The sequence below is a fragment of the Lissotriton vulgaris genome, chromosome 5, assembly GCF_964263255.1.
Source record: "Lissotriton vulgaris chromosome 5, aLisVul1.2, whole genome shotgun sequence".
Classification (NCBI taxonomy): Eukaryota; Metazoa; Chordata; class Amphibia; order Caudata; family Salamandridae; genus Lissotriton; species Lissotriton vulgaris.
Genome location: NC_141693.1, coordinates 459,098,906 through 459,117,698, shown reverse-complemented (window position 1 = coordinate 459,117,698; position 18,793 = coordinate 459,098,906). Strand labels below are relative to the sequence as shown.

Here is an 18,793-nt window from a genome sequence, read left to right as displayed (position 1 = left end):
AACAAAAGTGAGAGGAGCAAACAGTGTGTTACAAGAGAAAAGTGACTTGTGCAAGTTACAAAAGGGTACCATGCACAGGTACAAGGGTAATACTACAGTAAATGGTAAACACTCAAACTGCCAGAACACACTGGGAAGGCACTTCCCATGCACCAGCTTCACCTCAGCCTCCCCCCTGGCTAGCTGGCTACCTTGGATGACCCAGAAAGCTGCGTTTTGTGCTCCCCTGCCAGGACATTTTCCCAAGGCCTGGAGGGTTGATTAATTTACTAATTGCAGGGGCCTTACCTCTGTTCATGTGCTCCTGAGCTGAAGGTCTGGGGAGGGCTGAGTAGGTTAGTAATAGCAGGGGCTTTGCTGCTTTTCAGGTGCTCCTGTACTGGAGGGCTGGAATAATTTTGTGACAAAAAGGGGCCTTGCTATTGTTTTTAGTTGCTCAGCATGTAGGCCATTGTCACCTTGGCCCTGTGTCATGTGCAAGAACAGTATCCACTATCCTCCCACTTTCATTCCTTGTCTGTGCAAATGGTGTTTCATGAAAGGGCACGCCCCTTGAATGTGGGCCACGCCCCTTAAATATGGGCCACGCCTCTTGAATTTGGGCCACTTTTTTCGTCAGTGCCCGGGCCGAATTGTGATCCCAATCCGACCCTGCATCGAGGACACCCAAAGTAGTCTGCTTTGGAGTGAAGAAGTCACTCCCCTGCATCTGCAGGCACTGCAATGAAGCTGACCGGTCTGCTGCTCCTGATATCCCTGCGAAAGCTCAGCAACACGTGTTAGTCCTGCACCTCAAACGAGGCCTGACCTGCCCTATCTCCAATTTTGATGCCAGTACACCTTGTCGGAACCGCTGTGACCAAACCCCTGTGCACTGCGTCAACTTGCCCTTGCCAAGGCTTGTTGGCTCTGCACTCCAGAGATCTTCGGGCTACAAGAAGCTCCAACCGCTAGCATCTCTTCCTGCCAAGTACAGCATCCTCACTGCATCCCCTGCACTATAGAGCTGCCTTCTTGGTGAGCTGCTCAAGGTCCTTATGTGACTCCTGTGCCTTCGACCTGTTGTTCCTCTTGAATGTCTTCTTCTGCTCCAGTGGGCTCTCCTGCTTGCTCTGGGTCTGCTCTGACTCTCCTGCTTGTGCTGAGTCCCTATTCCCAACGTTTCTCCTTCTTCTTTCTCCATGCCAGTTGCCGCTACCAAGGCTTGTTGGTGCTTCCACCTGACACCGATCTCCTGGTTCTAGACTTCTGATGTGTGACAGCTTGTGCATGGCTCCTGAATCTTCCTCAGCATCGCCTGGTCCTCACAGCTGCAGCGAAAAGGTCACCGTCACCTACTCTGAACCATCTGACATCAGTGGGCATTGTTCATCCGTGGCTCCGGGTCACCTCCACGTGGCATAGACTCTGTCCCCTCAGCTTACAGGTTCACCTCTTCAACAATCCATTCTTGGATTCCACCGGACTCTTTTTTGCACATTCTTCTCCAGTGGCATCTTTTCTGAAGTCCTCCATTGTGGTCTACTGCAGTTTCTGATGTCTCTTCGCACCTAAGCACCCGGCAATCGTGGTGTGTGTATCCTTGTTTCTGGGGTATCCACGGGTTGGGTGACTCCTCAATCTTCTTTCTTCCACAGGTTTCTTCAGACTCACTTGGAAGGGTCCTTCTTCTTAAAAAACTGCAACCACTATTTCCCTGTTGACTTCTATTGGACACTTAAAATAGAAGAAAGGAGTACCCTGCCTCAAGATATATAGGCCCTAGCTAGGGGGTCCTAACTGATATATTTGGAGGGGTGATTAACCTAGGGGTTGACAAAACATACAAACAATCACATGGTCAAATCAGGAAGACTGAGCAATTCAAGTATTTAGAAAATATATTTTTTATTTTTATTTTCTGATAATAAGAATTAAAGAGGTTTTTTTTGGACAAATATATGTTTTTTTTGATATATCATAGATACATATAGGACATAAATAAGACAGACAGATATGGGAAGAAATGTCACAACAATTCGTCCTACCCAGTAACAGCCTATATTTACACACACATAATCATTCACTTCAATCCCCACTAACACTATCTCTCCTAATTTCATACACCATTCACTCTATCATTCATTCTACTTTTCCTTGCAGTTATAGCACATAGATGGTCAAATCGGGATGTTCATCCGGGTAGTTGGTTTTAGCTACGGGTCCTGGTGTAATGAGGACAGTAGCCGTATTCCAGGAGACATGCGCCGACGCGCGTTTCGGTGACCGGCCAATAAAGCCGCACCTTCGTCAGGGCAAGGGGCAGTATACTGGGGCGGGCACAAAGATAAAAATTCTTGATTTCTTATTGAGTCCTGCTGTTCAGAAGTAGCAGGCTTTAGGTGACGTCATAGGGTACAAGGGCGTATGCACTGTGATTATTTCATCAGACAGGCTATTTACAATTCGAATCCAGGATAGTTTGGTTTCTCGGCGTTGTGTTTTATGGCACCTTGTAGTTTTAGCGGTCATCAGGGTTCTAGATAGTAGTTGCCAGACACAGAGCCTTCCAGGCTTCAACGCGGTGTTGCCATTCTGGCCGACAGACTGAGTCGGCGGAACCCCAGCTTTAAGACATTGGCGTCCGGGACAAAGGTGATGTAGCAGTCAGCTCCTCCCAAAGTGGACCGGTGTTATTAGATGTTTTCGCCCCTATTGACGAGCAGGAAACAGATCATGATTGAAACCGCCATCTAGAAACGGCCGCCCCGCTTGCAAATAGGCTCGAAGGTGCCCATCTGTATATTGCATCACTGTGCCCCCTGAATGCGCTTAGAGACAAGAACATATATACCAAAATACGAGTGAAATGCCAGAATGGCAACACCGCGTTGAAGCCTGGAAGGCTCTGTGTCTGGCAACTACTATCTAGAACCCTGATGACCGCTAAAACCACAAGGTGCCATAAAACACAACGCCGAGAAACCAAACTATCCTGGATTCGAATTGTAAATAGCCTGTCTGATGAAATAATCACAGTGCATACGCCCTTGTACCCTATGACGTCACCTAAAGCCTGCTACTTCTGAACAGCAGGACTCAATAAGAAATCAATAATTTTTATCTTTGTGCCCGCCCCAGTATACTGCCCCTTGCCCTGACGAAGGTGCGGCTTTATTGGCCGGTCACCGAAACGCGCGTCGGCGCATGTCTCCTGGAATACGGCTACTGTCCTCATTACACCAGGACCCGTAGCTAAAACCAACTACCCGGATGAACATCCCGATTTGACCATCTATGTGCTATAACTGCAAGGAAAAGTAGAATGAATGATAGAGTGAATGGTGTATGAAATTAGGAGAGATAGTGTTAGTGGGGATTGAAGTGAATGATTATGTGTGTGTAAATATAGGCTGTTACTGGGTAGGACGAATTGTTGTGACATTTCTTCCCATATCTGTCTGTCTTATTTATGTCCTATATGTATCTATGATATATCAAAAAAAACATATATTTGTCCAAAAAAAACCTCTTTAATTCTTATTATCAGAAAATAAAAATAAAAAATATATTTTCTAAATACTTGAATTGCTCAGTCTTCCTGATTTGACCATGTGATTGTTTGTATGTTTTGTCAACCCCTAGGTTAATCACCCCTCCAAATATATCAGTTAGGACCCCCTAGCTAGGGCCTATATATCTTGAGGCAGGGTACTCCTTTCTTCTATTTTTGGCTTCTTCCCCCTTACTACCTGCCTATATCCCAAAGATACCCATGGGGAACCCCCTTCTTTGTTCATTCTATTGGACACTTGTCTGTGGTTCCACTCTGCACACATCCTCCATGGGGTTCCTGGTTACTTACCGTGGGTTATTCCTTGTGTCCCCAGCTCATCTGAGTGTCCATTTCCAAGTCCCAACTTCAGTCACAGTTCACATTCCACTTCTTTAGTTTAAGGTTTGGTCTCCCCCCTGGAGACCACTGTATTTTGTGTTTACTTATTTGCAATTGAAGTATTGTTGTGTTTTTTGTTGGTATCTCCGGGTAGGAAATATACCAATGTGTTAGTGAGTGTTCTGTAATAAATAGACATATTTTTATTTATACTTTGTGGTTCTTTTTCATTGAACCTACACTACATGATTAAACTTTTAATATGAGCTGCGTAACACTCCTTCAAGATAAGCCTGAAAGTTGCTCTCCACAGCTACCGCATTGACAGCTTTAAAACGTTGTCAAAGACCACTAGTATCACCATAAGGGTTGCTTGGGTTAGTGCAAGGTGCATCACTTAAATAAGTGCCCAACGTATACTAAGCCAGCCTCCTACACCGTTGGATTGTACTCTGCATTAAGATCTACTATGCATTGACCAAAATGCAGCCACTGGAACGGTTGCAAGCTCATTCCACCAGAACTAAAGCTGCTACTACTCCGTTAGCACACATTGTTCCTGTCCTGAATATCTGACAGGCAGCCACATGGGCATCACTAAATACATTCACAGAGCACTAGTGTCTTGATAGCCAGGTTCACCCAGAGGGCTATTTCTCCCACTTGTCCTTTTAGGACTTTTTGGTTTGAGTCCATTCGCAGGCCAACCTTCAATTAGGTACTGTTTTGGTATGTATTCAAAAGGTGAGGCATCTACTGTTAGATGTCACTCTCCGAAAAGTTGCATGCCTTTGGTAACGCTCTTTCTGGTAGAGACTCGATTCCTCACAGACCTTCCCCATTCTATGAAGTGGAGTCTATCTTTCATTGAGATCTCAAGTTTAGGAATCTGAACGCTAGTAAAAGCCAATTTGCAGTTGAGGCTCTGCATCTGGAATGATGGACAGCTTCGGGAGCAGCTGATGTCCGTGTGCGGGATTGGCCCCTTTTTTTGTCCCAGAACGTAATTTTCCATAGATGAACAGCATTAGTGCAGAACCACACAGCACCGTCTAACTTCACGCAGAGTTATTGCTGAAACATTTGTGGATCATTTATGACACCTGGGGAAAATTCAAAAGGTGAAGAATCTGTGGTTACATAGAATCTACTGCAGGTAAGTAACTTCTTCTTTTGTAATCTTTCCCACAAAGTTAGGCTAGACGGATGGAATTGATAGTACACTGACAAAAAATAATGATGATATATGTACCCGTTGCCCCTAGTGCTTCATCTCTCAGCTCACACACTCAATATGCTTGGTCACTTCCTATGTGGCTTCATGCAGAAACCTTAGGAAATGATGAATGGATGTCGATGATGAACTGAGAAGAAGGAGCTAGAATATAGAGGGACTTGTGATAGGGTCCAGTTTGAAATGGTAATCTTTAAGGCCTTTTTTATTTCTTCAAACAGTGGCTTCATGTTTTGTGTGCTGGTGAAGCAGTGTAACCAACAAGTTCAGAATGAAGGTGTGCAAGGAATAAGAGTACCAGAACCAGCTTCAAGATCATGTCATGCTTGTATAGTTTTTCAATGGTTCTGTAATTGGATGTGTGTGCCTTGAGAATCTCTGGTGAAATGTTATGCATGTGTTGAACATACCCATGGATAGTTTTAAGTGGCTTTATCTACTGCACATGATCTATGTCAGCATTTATGAGCAAGACTCATTATGAATGTTTTTTTAAATGCATATCTTATACGCTTGAAACATAAATCGAACTTCTGTGATGCTGCTTCATGTATACCCACATCTTCCTTCATTATTGTAGCCTTCATATCTCAAAAATAGCTGTGTTTTTAGGGCTCGCCTGCTGATGCGCTCAAGCTTGTTTATATTGCAGCCTAACCATCTCGCACGCTGCTCTTGAAACAATAACCGTTGTTGGTCATGATATAGTTAAACGCTCTAATTATTTTATCAGGGCCACACAGAATTTTATAAAGTCTTTTGCTGCCATTTTCGTTTTATGCTGATTGCTATTTTACACCTTTCACATGCTGGCGATTTGCTTCAAAGGAATACATTCATCCTGAATCCCGTTACTAGAGCTTTCTTCTCTTCTGCTATATATGGGTTTTAGTTGAATTTCATTGATCTCTTTTACTAATGATTTATAAAAAGTGCCATCCACGACACAGCTCCACCTACACAGCTCCACCGATGCACCCACCACACTGCTCCACCGATGCACCCACCACACAGTTCCACCGATGCACCCACCACACAGCTCCACCGATGCACCCACCACACAGCTCCACCGAGGCACCCACCACACAGCTCCACCGAAGCACCCACCACACAGCTCCACAGATGCACCCACCACACAGCTCCACAGATGCACCCAACACACAGCTCCACAGATGCACCCACCACCCAGCTCCACCGATGCACCCACCACACAGCTCCACTGATGCAACCACCACCCAGCTCCACCGATTCATGCACCACACAGCTCCACTGACACAGCTCTACCGATGCACCCACCACACAGCTCCACTGATGCAACCACCACACAGCTCCACTGACACAGCTCCACTGATGCACCCACCACATAGCTCCACTGATGCAACAACCACACAGCTCCACCGACACAGCTGCACCGATGCACCCACCACAGAGCTCCACAGATGGCCCCACCACACAGCTCCACTGATGCACCCAAGACACAGCTCCACCGAGGCACCCACCACACAGCTCCACCAAGGCACCCACCACACAGCTCCACCGATACACCCACCACACAGCTCCACCTATGCACCCACCACACAGCTCCACCGATGCACCCACCACACAGCTCCACCGATGCACCCACCACACAGCTCCACCGAGGCACCCACCACACAGCTCCACAGATGCACCCACCACACAGCTCCACAGATGCACCCAACACACAGCTCCACAGATGCACCCACCACCCAGCTCCACCGATGCACCCACCACACAGCTCCACTTGATGCACCCACCACCCAGCTCCACTCTTCTGCTATATATGGGTTTTAGTTGAATTTCATTGATCTCTTTTACTAATGATTTATAAAAAGTGCCATCCACCACACAGCTCCACCTACACAGCTCCACCGATGCACCCACCACACAGCTCCACCGATGCACCCACCGCACAGTTCCACCGATGCACCCACCACACAGCTCCACCGAGGCACCCACCACACAGCTCCACCGATGCACCCACCACACATCTCCACTGATGCACCCACCACACAGCTCCAACGATGCACTCACCACACAGCTCCACCGAGGCCCCCACTATACAGCTCCACCAAGGCACCCACCACGCAGCTCCACCGATGCACCCACCACACAGCTCCACCGAGGCACCCACCACACAGCTCCACAAATACACCCACCACACAGCTCCACAGATGCATCCACCACACAGCTCCACAGATGCACCCACCACACAGCTCCACCGATGCACCCACCACACAGCTCCACCGATGCACCCACCACACAGCTCCACCGATGCACCCACCACACAGTTCCACCGATGCACCCACCACACTGCTCCGCCGATGCACCCACCATACAGCTCCACCAAGGCACCCACCACAAAGCTCCACCGATGCACCCAGCACACAGCTCCACCGAGGCACCCACCACACAGCTCCACCGAGGCACCCACCACACAGCTCCACCGAGGCACCCACCACACAGCTCCACAGATACACCCACCACACAGCTCCACAGATGCACCCACCACACAGCTCCACTGATGCACCCACCACACAGCTTCACCGAAGCACCCACCACACAGCTCCACCGATGCACCCACCACACTGCTCCGCCGATGCACCCACCACACAGCTCCGCCGATGCACCCACCACACAGCTCCTCCGATGCACCCACCACACAGCTCCTCCAATGCACCCACCACACAGCTCCACCGATGCAGCCACCACACAGCTCCACCGACACAGCTCCACTGATGCACCCACCACCCAGCTCCACCGATGCACACACCACACAGCTCCACCGACACAGCTCCACCTATGCACCCACCATACAGCTCCACCGATGCACCCACCACACAGCTCCACCGAGTCATCCACCATACAGCTCCACCAAGGCACCCACCACAAAGCTCCACCGATGCACCCAGCACACAGCTCAACCGAGGCACCCACCACACAGCTCCGCAGATGCACCCACCACACAGCTCCACAGATGCCCCCACCACACAGCTCCACAGATGCACCCACCACACAGCTCCACCGAAGCACCCACCACACAGCTCCGCCGATGCACCCACCACACAGCTCTGCCGATGCACCCACCACACAGCTCCGCCGATGCACCCACCACACAGCTCCGCCGAGGCACCCACCACACAGCTCCCCCGATGCTCCAACTAAGCTCCACCAATGCAACCACCAAACAGCTCCACAGCATCACTCAGCGCAACCACAGCATGATCAGCGCAACCATAGCATCACTCAGCGCAACCACCCACCAGACAGCTCTGCCGATGCACCCACCACACAGCTCCGCCGATGCACCCACCACACAGCTCCGCCGATGCACCCACCACACAGCTCCGCCGAGGCACCCACCACACAGCTCCGCCGAGGCACCCACCACACAGCTCCACCGATGCTCCAACTAAGCTCCACCAATGCACCCACCAAACAGCTCCACAGCATCACTCAGCGCAACCACAGCATGATCAGCGTAACCACAGCATCACTCAGCGCAACCACAGCATCACTGGTTCAAATATGTTCTTTCAATGTTTCAAGCTATTTTCAAGCTTTCACGCTTTATTACAAATCACAAAAATATGTTAATATTTCACTTCTTTTCTTGGATTTTCGTCACAATAAAAAACAATGAACATCATCTTCACAAAGGTTATTTACAAAAGTTTAAGCTATTGCCATTACAAATTAAATAAATTATTTAAGTATTAATTATTTAAAAAAATGAAAAGCCATTGTTATTTGTAATATCAATACATCTAAGTCACGTAAATACAAAACATGTTGCATTACAAATGCTATAGGTGTCACATTTGCGAAAGTTATAACTATTGGCATTGTAAATGACAAAGCTATTAGTTTAGCTATTTAAAAAAAAAAACACATAAAAAAAATTCATTTATAAGACCAATAGCTCAAACTTTCCTAATGCGAGCCCTATTGCATTTCCAATGCTTGTTGATACTTGGAATGTTTACTATAGTTGAAACGCGAACAAGAATTGAAGTAAATTACCAGTCCAGCATAGCAGATGGATTGGTGTAGCCTGATACAGGCCATCACAGAATTTCATGATGGTTATTGGGTCTCAAAGCAATGTTTTTCTTCCCCTAGGCCAGTTAAACAAAGCTGCATCGTGGTTATTTAAAAATGCAGAGCCAGTGAAGTCGCTCTCAGTAGCCTCTGGGAGAAAAGAGGATGCGCCAGTCAGGTGGATCTCTGGAGTAGATGTTAAAGCAGAGGGCATTTGCATATGTATAATTGATGATTGTATGGATTGTGATGTTCCTTTGGCAGAATTTACTTTCTCACGTGAGTACTTTCTTTTCTGTAGTGGCTGGTATTATTAGGCTGCTAATGCAAAATACAATGTTTTTGTTTAATTGTATTGCTCTAACTCTAAATATATATATATATATATATATATATATATATATATATATCTTTATATAAGTTTAATGATTTCATTGTTTTCTCACATTATTTCAAACATCATTAACATGTTGAGAAAAGTCTCAGATTATTGGTTTGTGATTCAGTCTCTTCTGCATATTTTTTTTATCCAGCCTGTCAATACAGTAAATTCATTAATTGCATCATAGGTACTGTATTTACAGAAAGTCATCTGATTGGAAGTAAGCTGGGTTTTGCATCTTTGTTCACTGGGTATAACTAGACATTTTTCAAGTGTTTTTCAGGTGGATAATGATGACAGAGGTGTTCATTGAATGAATACAATTTCTCTTCCAGGGGATCCTCATCAATAAGTCATAAGCACTGAATATTTCCGCCCATGTTTGGGGAACCTGGAAGTAATAAAAAGTATATATGAAAAACATATATATACAGCTCTAAATTTTTCCCAAACCGTTGCTAAACAATGGAATAAAAACACATAAACTGCTTTTGCAAAAATACATAATATATGTATAAAAACACGAGGGCAAGTAGCCCTTGAACTCTGTTTTTAATGAGTAACCCTTATGAGGAAACTGCAAAAGAAAAGCAGACTTTGCTAGCCTACAGGCTGCATTGTAAACATATAACATTGAAAATGAAAGCGTTTTTCAATAAAACTGGCTCTACGCCTTTAAGGCAGCCATAACCCCTAGCTTCCCATCATGCCTCCAGGAGAAGATCAAGATCACACAGCAGAAGGAGAAGGCGCAGATCTCCAACGCTTTCCACCTACTCAATACCTTCCTCAAAAAGGGACTATTCGCCCACACTTACTGACAGTCCGCCGTTGAGGATCTCTCCAATGGACAATGTTAGCACGTTCAAAGACGTGCTCTCCAGGGGAGCTAACATGCTGATCTTCCTATGCCAGTCTCGTATACTCAATCTTCCATTCTCCGGCTCATCTTTATTCGATACTCCCACTGATGAGGAAATGGCATGCTGAAGACCGAGCTGGACACCCTGAAAGCGATGCGGCTGGAGAAGAAGAAGAGTTTCGCTGCTGTTACCGCACTATTGATCGCCGCTCCTTCCAACAGAGGGTTCAAACCCCTCATTGGCAAAAGAATCAAAACCAGCAAGGTCAACAGAAATCCCAGTATCAAGGCCGTCGATCCGCCAGGGGAAGAGGAGCAAACCGCCAGCCCTCCACCTTTATGAAAGCTCCAGCCAAACAATGAGTGCCCGCTTCCTCCATCACCGTTTACCACTCCAGTAGGGGGAAGTGTTGCGAATCATGTTCAAGAGTGGCGAGCTATCACGAAGTACCGGTGGGTGTTAGCTACGCTGCAGAATGGGTACTCTCTAAGTTTTTGACGTCACCCTCCATCGATCCCTCAAGTGCCATCATTGTGCTACCAGATCAACATACTGCAAAGGGAAGTAGACACCCTTCTCCACAAGTCAGCCATAGAGAAGGTGCCAAGATCACAAAGAGGTTGAGGAGTTTGTTCCAGATATTTCCTGGTAAAGAAAAACGGTCGAAAATCAGAATACAGGCCCATTCTGGATCTGCAAGCACTCAACAAGTCCATCAAACGAGAGAAATTTTGCATGTTGGCTCTCCACCAAATATATCCTCACCTCCAGAAAGTGGATAGGATGTTTTCGCTGGACCTACAAGATGCCTACTTTCACGTCCCGATAAGTCAGCATCAACGGCAATACCTGCGATTCATAGTCGGATCGCCCCACTATCAATTCAAAGTGCTGCCCTTCGGGCTGAAATCAGCTCATCGAGTGTTCACGAAGTGCATGGCGGTAGTGGCAGCTACTCTGCGACGCAGAGGCATCTTCTTCTAGCCTTACCTGGACGATTGGCTGCTGAAAGGCCCCTCCCTACAGAGCGTGAGCAACCATTTCTGGCAGTGCCTAGGTCTTGGTCATCAACTGTGCCTCCATGTGAACTTCGAAAAGTCGACACAGCAGCCCACACAGAGAATCCCCTACCTGGGGGCTTTGATAGACTCCGAGCTAGGAAAAGTGTTTCCTTCGGAGGGGAGACATTTATCCATCATACATACAAAAAGGCAGACAGATTTTAAGCAGCAACCTGTCTTCAGTGCGTCAGATCGCCTTCCTGCTATGGTCAATGGCATCCTGCATCTTTCTGGTTCCCAATACTAGGTTGAGAATGCGTCCTCTACAGCAGGATCAGAGGACATCTTACTGGGAAGACAGGATCTGCCTATCACACGCAGCCAGAGCATCCATCCCGTGGTGGATGAAGAAGGACAACCTGAGAGTAGGAGTTCAGTTCCATCAAACTCCTCCTTCTCAGACTCTGATCACAGAAGCATCCCTGCAATGATGGGGAGCTCATATGAGGTATCTCCAGACAGAAGGCCTATGGTCCTCAAAAGAGCAATTGTACCACATAAACATGTTGGAGCTAAGAGCCGTTCATCTTGCTCTCAAGGCTTTCCTCCCTTAGATTCAGGCGAGTTCCATCCTAGTACAGAGGGACAATACCACCACCATGTACTACCTGAACAAACAGTGGGGAACTCGCTCGAGGGCCCTCTCTTTGGAGGCTCAGGCCCTTTGGCACTGGCTCCTGGCGAGGAATCTATCCATCACAGCAGCTCACCTGCCGGGAGAACAGAATTCCCAAGCGGATGCTCTCAGCCATCACTTCGAGGACCAGCATGGCTGGATTCTCAACAACGAGGTGGTTGACGACATTTTCCAGGCTTGGGGTCATCCAAGGATAGATCTGTTCGCGGACGACAAAAACACAAAATGCCGAGACTTCGCCTCAAGGTACTACCGCCCAGGATCGAAGGGGAATGCCCTTTTGATCGACTGGTCAGGGCCATTTGTGTATGCCTTTCCACCCCTGCCTCTCATCCCGAAGGTGGTGACCAAGCTCTCACACTCAGACACTACAATGATACTGATTGCTCTGGACTGTCCGAGGCATGCATCTGTCAATTTTCCCACACAAGAGGCTGCCGTGCAGACTGGATGTGCTGTCTAAGATGAACGGGAGGATTCATCACCCCAACCTTCCATCACTGAACTTGGCAGCATGGCTCCTGATGTCCTCCAGTATGGTCATTTTGGCCTTCCACAAGACTGCATGACCATATTGAAAGAAGCAAGGAGACCTTCCACCCACAAGACACTCATATGCTTTCAAGTGGAAGCGTTTTTATATGTGGTGCGTGCAGAATAATTGTAGTCCCACCAAGGGGCAGGAGGAGGTAATTTTGCCATACCTGCTCCATCTAGCGAGAGCAGGTTTGAAATTCTCTTCCATTAAGGTGCACCTAGCTGCCATTACTGTATACAGGCATTCTCCTTCTCAACCCTCGTTCTTTCAGTTACAGGTGGTGAAGGGTTTCCTGCAGGGCCTCAAGAAGGTCTACCCTCCGGTCCGACCATCTTCATCTCCTTGTGAACTGAATTTGGTATTATCAAAATTGATGAGTCCACCTTTTGAGCCTATCCACAAAGCAACCTTACAACACCGTACGTGGAAGGTAGCTTTCCTGGTGGATATCACCTCAGTTCATAGGGTGAGTGAGATCCAGGCCCTCTGTTCAAAAGAGCCCTACTTGGTCTTCCATCTCAATAGAGTGGTCCACAGAACACATCCTTCCTTCCTTCCGAAGGTGGTGTCCGATTTTCATGTAAATGAAACAATTTCTCTTCCTAATCCCTCCACTCCATTTGAGAGGGCTCTACATTCATAAGACCTGAAAAGGGTTTTGAAGTTTTATCTTGACAGGTCTTAGTCATCGAGAAAATCTGATCACCTATTTATTAATTATGGTTCGATCAGGACAGGTTTTCCAGCATCAAAGATGTCCATCTACAGCTGGATAGTCTCATGCATCAAATTGGCTTACCAGTTTGCACAGAATCCTCTTTTGACCGCTCCCTAAGCTCATTCCACGAGAGGAAAAGCGGCTACTACTGCTTTTCTCAATAATGTCCCTCTCTCGGAGATCAGTAAAGCAGCCACTTGGAGATCAGTTCATACATTTACAAGACACTACTGTCTTGACACAGATACTAGAGCCGACACCCAAGTAGGCCAAGCCTCCTTGAGGAATCTGTTCAACAGCTGATTTTTTCAGTTGTTGTTAATTGGGTCACTTTGTTTCTCATTTGCCTGCAGGTGGGTGATGGGCTTGCTATTCTATTCAGTGCTTATGACTATTGATGAGGATCCCTTGGAAGAGAAGGATAAGTTACTTACCTGTAATCCTAGTTCTCTTCCAGGGGTATCCTCATCAATGTCCTAAACAACCCACCCGCCTCCCCAGGCAAACGAGATTATTTCATTGTTAAAAGTGTTATCTTGGTGCCCTGATCTTCAGGGTTACGCAAAGAACAACTGACCTAACTGTCACCCCTGAGTCATGACTGGAAGCTAGGGGTCATGGCTGTCTTAAAGGCACAGTGCCAGTTTTATGGAAAAATGCTTTCATTTTTCTATGTTATTAGGTTACAATGCAGCCCGTAGGCTAACAATGTCTGCTTTTCTTTTGCAGTTTCCTCATGAGGTGTACTCATTAAAAACCGAGTTCATGTGCTACTTGCCCTCATGTTTGTGTTTTTATTACGTTGTTTAGCCTCCTAGATGGGAGCTGCATTGGCATGAGAAAAAATGATATATGTATATATATATATATATATATATATATATATATATATATATATATATATAGCTGTACATATATATATATATATAGCTGTACATATATATTTTTCATATATAATTTTGGGTGGAAATATTCAGTGCTTATGAATTTGATGAGGATACCCCTGGAAGAGAACTAGGATTACAGGTAAGTAATTTATCCTTACTCACCATACTGACTGGTAGTGTGGGATCATTAGGCCTCCTTCCAGGTAATCACAGGGTTGTTGAGCCCACCAGGCAGTTGCACAGAACTCCTTTTTGGCCCTCTTTATAATATGTTGATGAAGAAAGGATTAATAACTACCAGTGCAAGAGTCACTATGGTGAGTAACTTGACCATACTGATATTTCCTTAAGAATTGTGGAAATATAAAGCATCCTTTCAGAGTACAGAGTACACTACTTTTAGGAAGGGGTTACTTCTTAAAGTGAAGAGTGAGAAGCCACAACCTCAGAGGACTTAAAAGTCAAACCACCAAAGAGGGAGCCAGTGGATTGTTCTGAGGGTGTTGTATGGATAAAGGTCAACAGAGACTATACAAAACCTTAAAAGGAATATTTCAATCTCCTTCTCAAGGAAGTTGATTGGCGCTTTATTTGAACCAAAAGACCCACACTTTACCTACAGGCCCCATCTTGAATAAGCCAACATTTTCATTAGGGGAAAATCATGAGCATATCTAGAAAAAGAGAAGTGTTTCTACTCATCCTTCCTTCTAAAGCTTTTCTGATAGTACAGGTCCAAAAAGGGAAGGTGGAACGATAAAATATACTTTCTCTGATTAATTCAATAATAATAAATTGCATCCTCATCCATTAAAATAAGCCAGATAGAAGCTACATCCCTCTGTGAGGATCTCCTGTGCTGAGGTAATACATGCTGCACTGAGCATGCCCTCTTATTTGTTAAGGTATGAATTCTAAGCGTCCTTGTGGTTACATGTTCATAAAGTGTAGTGGGAGACCTCTCTCTCTTTCTGTCCCTTTTTCTCTCTCTCTGCTACACACGCAGAGTCTGTCTGTAGGAGAACGATCGCATCAACTTGGGGTAAGGCACAGCACCTTTGAAAATGGAGGTAGGGTAGAAAAAGCCCACACCTCTTTATCTTGAGGTGCTGAAAACTGCAAGTCACTCAAAGTCTTTGCCACACAAGAACAAAAGAGTTTTTCCACCCTCAGGGATGGATTTAGTTTTTATATTGGACTTTTGAAGGAGATAGAGGTGTGCTCATCAGATGTTAAGTCATACTCGAACCTCATTCAATCTAGAAAGCATCCAGTAGCTTCTGGAATGGGCTTTTGGACTGGGGTTAGAAATATGCCGGCACCGTACTCATTCTTGGACACTAAAACACAGTCCCCTTTCTACTCTTTAATGCTTTTGCTGAATATTTTCACATCAGATTTGTTATGTTTTTAGTTCCTAATCTTTTAGATAGGTTTATGAAATTAAAAAGGAAAACAAAATAATTGTCTCTTATGCCAGTTTGAAACACCAGAAGACTTAAACTGTTTAGCAACATAGGTACTGGGTTACAATTGATATTGTCCCTAACTGGGGATGTAGATCAACACAAATAAGAGGTTAAGGAAAGTTTGAAGAGGCAGTGTAGGCCCAAAAGTATGTGACCAGCAAGGTCCAATTAGGGAGGCAACAGGTAGTACCTGCCATCCTTTTTGATTCAAGTCAAATCGCAAAGATCTGTTTGTGTGGCTTGGATAATTTTTCTATCTGAAAGAAAGACGTTAGTTCGATTCCTTACCTTAGAATAACCCCCAGGCGTCAGACTGGACCCCAAAGTTTTCGTCAGCAGTACCCCTGCGCGTCGGTAGGCGTCCTCTGCGGCTCCACGTCCGTTGTCGGCGTCGTGATCGCCGGGATGACGTCATCGGAGTACTTAGATGCCGCCCTCGCGCTCTGACGTCAGTGCTTTTTTTTTCCGCGCCAGCAAGCGTAGATCCGGAAAGAGCGTACCCTTAGTCACTTTTTAGACTAACTTTTTGACTTTTTTGGTCTATCTTTTTCGAGTCATCGACTCCTCGTGCCGGCAGGGATGCCCGGTTTCAAGCCGTGTGACGCCTGTCACGACTGATGTTGGTTCCGAACCCCACCTCCGGTGTCTCTTCTCTCTTGGGGCCGACCATGACGACAAGTCGTGCCCCGTCTGCCGGGCCTTGACGTCGAAGGCTAGGCGAGAGAGGTCCCGTAAGCTACTCGAGATCTGGCAGTCGGCTCCGCGCCGTTCAAGGTCCCAGTCGAGGGACCGGTCGCGGAGCCGGAGTCATCACTGTTCGCCGGGCTCGAAGTCCTCGCACTCCGGTAAGTCGAGGCATGGGCAGAAGAAGTCAAAGAAACACCATTGTTCTTCGATCTCCCCTCGCCGGTCGCGTGACTCGTCCGAGGGTTCAGGTGATGCAGGCCGCCCGGCTTCGGCGGAGCCCGCGCAGTCGCATCCGGCCCCACACCCTCCGGTCCCTGGGCTCAATGCGACTGCGGGGCAGATTTGAGACTTCCTCGTGGCCATGAGGATTCTCTTTCAGCCATCGGGCCCTGCCGTAGCGCCTTCGGGCCCCGCAGGTCTGACTGGTGGTCCTAGCCCTGTGTTGCCAGCGGCTTCGGTACCGGCACCGTCAGCGACTTCGGTCCCGGAGCCGCAGGACCCCATGGGATCCAGACCTGGATCCCGGTAGACGCTGGTTGACCTCACGACTCCTCCGCCGGCGCCGACTCCCACTGAGCCTCCTCCGGCGCCATCCTTGTGCTACGCCGGCCCCGGTTTCAGCCCCGGCACAGGCTCAGCATTGGGCCGGCGCTGATCGGCGCCGTCTCCGACGATGACTGGTGAATTGTTCACCTATGCCCCGGCTCCGTCATTTCTGCCTGTTTATCTGGACACGGATGAAGGGAGGACTGGGAGGGTCTGAGACCCTCTGGCACAGCAGTGGCAGTTAAGTCAGGACTGGGAAGATGAGCTAGGGGAGGCCAGTGGTCTTGACACTTCACCTGACACTGGCTTTCTCTCTCCTCCTTCCGTGGCTACGGAGGAGGGAGCTACTTATGCTGTGGTGCTGCGCAAGGCGGCCAAGGCCCCTGCGGCGGCCGTGTGGACTAACCTCCTCACTGAGGTGTTTCAACTGCCAGTAAGCTCTTTGGAGCCTCTGCTGCAGTTAAATGAGGCCCTCACTGACGTTCTGATGGGCACTTTGTCCAAGCCCACCCTGTAGGAGAGTAGGGTCTGCAATCCTATGATCACCCCAGATTTTTGCTTTTTGCTTCACTGGTTTACGACTTCTCTGGCTGTGGGCCTGCTAATCAGACCCACAGCCTTGCTGTTCTCTCACTAAATTGACACGTGTACCTTAGGTGCATTTACCAATTGGTACTGGGCCACCTTATCAGACCCTGTAACTCAGGGCATAGGTGTACCCAGGGCCTACCAGGGGCTGCAGCATGCATTATGTCACCCCTGGCTGGCCATCTAAATCTGACACAACTGGCTGCACAACAGCTGGGGCAAAGTGGTGTAATCACCCTTTGCTGTAGATATAGTATACCTATATCTAACCCTAAAATGGACACATGTATTCCTAGCAGTCACTCCTATGGCAGGCCTTAACAATCCTGAAGGCAGAGTGCTTGGAATTATGTGAGATGGTGCTCTGGCATGAGCTGAGCTCGTCTGCAGCTTGCGGAGCCAAGTCCTAATAGCTGTTCTATGATAACGCGTACCATATACTTTTAAGTGCATTATAATCCTCGCGGTTATTTGCCATCTTTGGTATCGCTTTATCAAAACATGTCGAGTAAGGTGTCATACGAATTGGAATACTAACCCCTCGCCAATTCTGGCGACGGGGTTAGCATTCCACCCTTGTAGAGGGACACGACATGTATGTAACTGTGAACCCCGGTTAAAGTTAACTCGAGCCTCAGCATCACAAAATGGATGCTGCCACCACAGACACAAGTCTGACCCCCTGCAGCTGGGAGTCCTTCCAGCGAGGGGAGCTTGGACAAAGGGTTTCCTGTCAGGGGCGGTGCTAGCACCATCCCAGACAGGGTTTTGTGTATCCTAGGTAGGCAGGGCTGAATAGGAAGGTGACTGCAAGTGGCACCCCGGTGCTCACTGTGCATCTGCCAGTTTGAACCAGTTCCAGGGGCACACCAGCCCCTGAGCTGGGGAAAGTCCGGCATGGGAGGGGGGTGTAACCACCCCCCTTCCTGGTCCCACCCATGGGCAGGACCTAGTCCCGTACCAGCCCCTTTCTTTAGTATAAAGGTGGTAGCGGGGACCCTTCCAAATTAGATCATCTTTGAATCCTGAAACTACTTTCTACGAAAGGAACTCAAGACTTCTTCTCAAGATTTCTCCCTTGTGACTAAGGAGTAGTCACCCTGCATCTGCGGGCACCAACTAAGAACACTGCGGTTTGCTGCACGTCCTTCCTCCGGAATCCGACTGACCAGCACGACGAGACCCGGCTTCACTGGCACCTCTGACCTCTACCTACATCATCAGCCCAGCTGAGATCCGTGGGTGTGACG

At 47.5% G+C, this 18,793-nt stretch overlaps 1 protein-coding gene across 2 annotated transcripts in view; it reads left to right on the top strand.

Moving 5' to 3' along the window:
* Window positions 1-18,793, top strand: part of VPS13D (vacuolar protein sorting 13 homolog D) — a 2,754,556-nt gene that overhangs the window by 1,143,905 nt on the left and 1,591,858 nt on the right. For both annotated transcript variants that reach the window (XM_086921894.1, XM_086921893.1), the window contains exon 36: window positions 9,249-9,446. In XM_086921894.1, coding sequence (XP_086778020.1) covers window positions 9,249-9,446 — 198 coding nt within the window. The remainder of the gene's footprint in view (window positions 1-9,248; window positions 9,447-18,793) is intronic.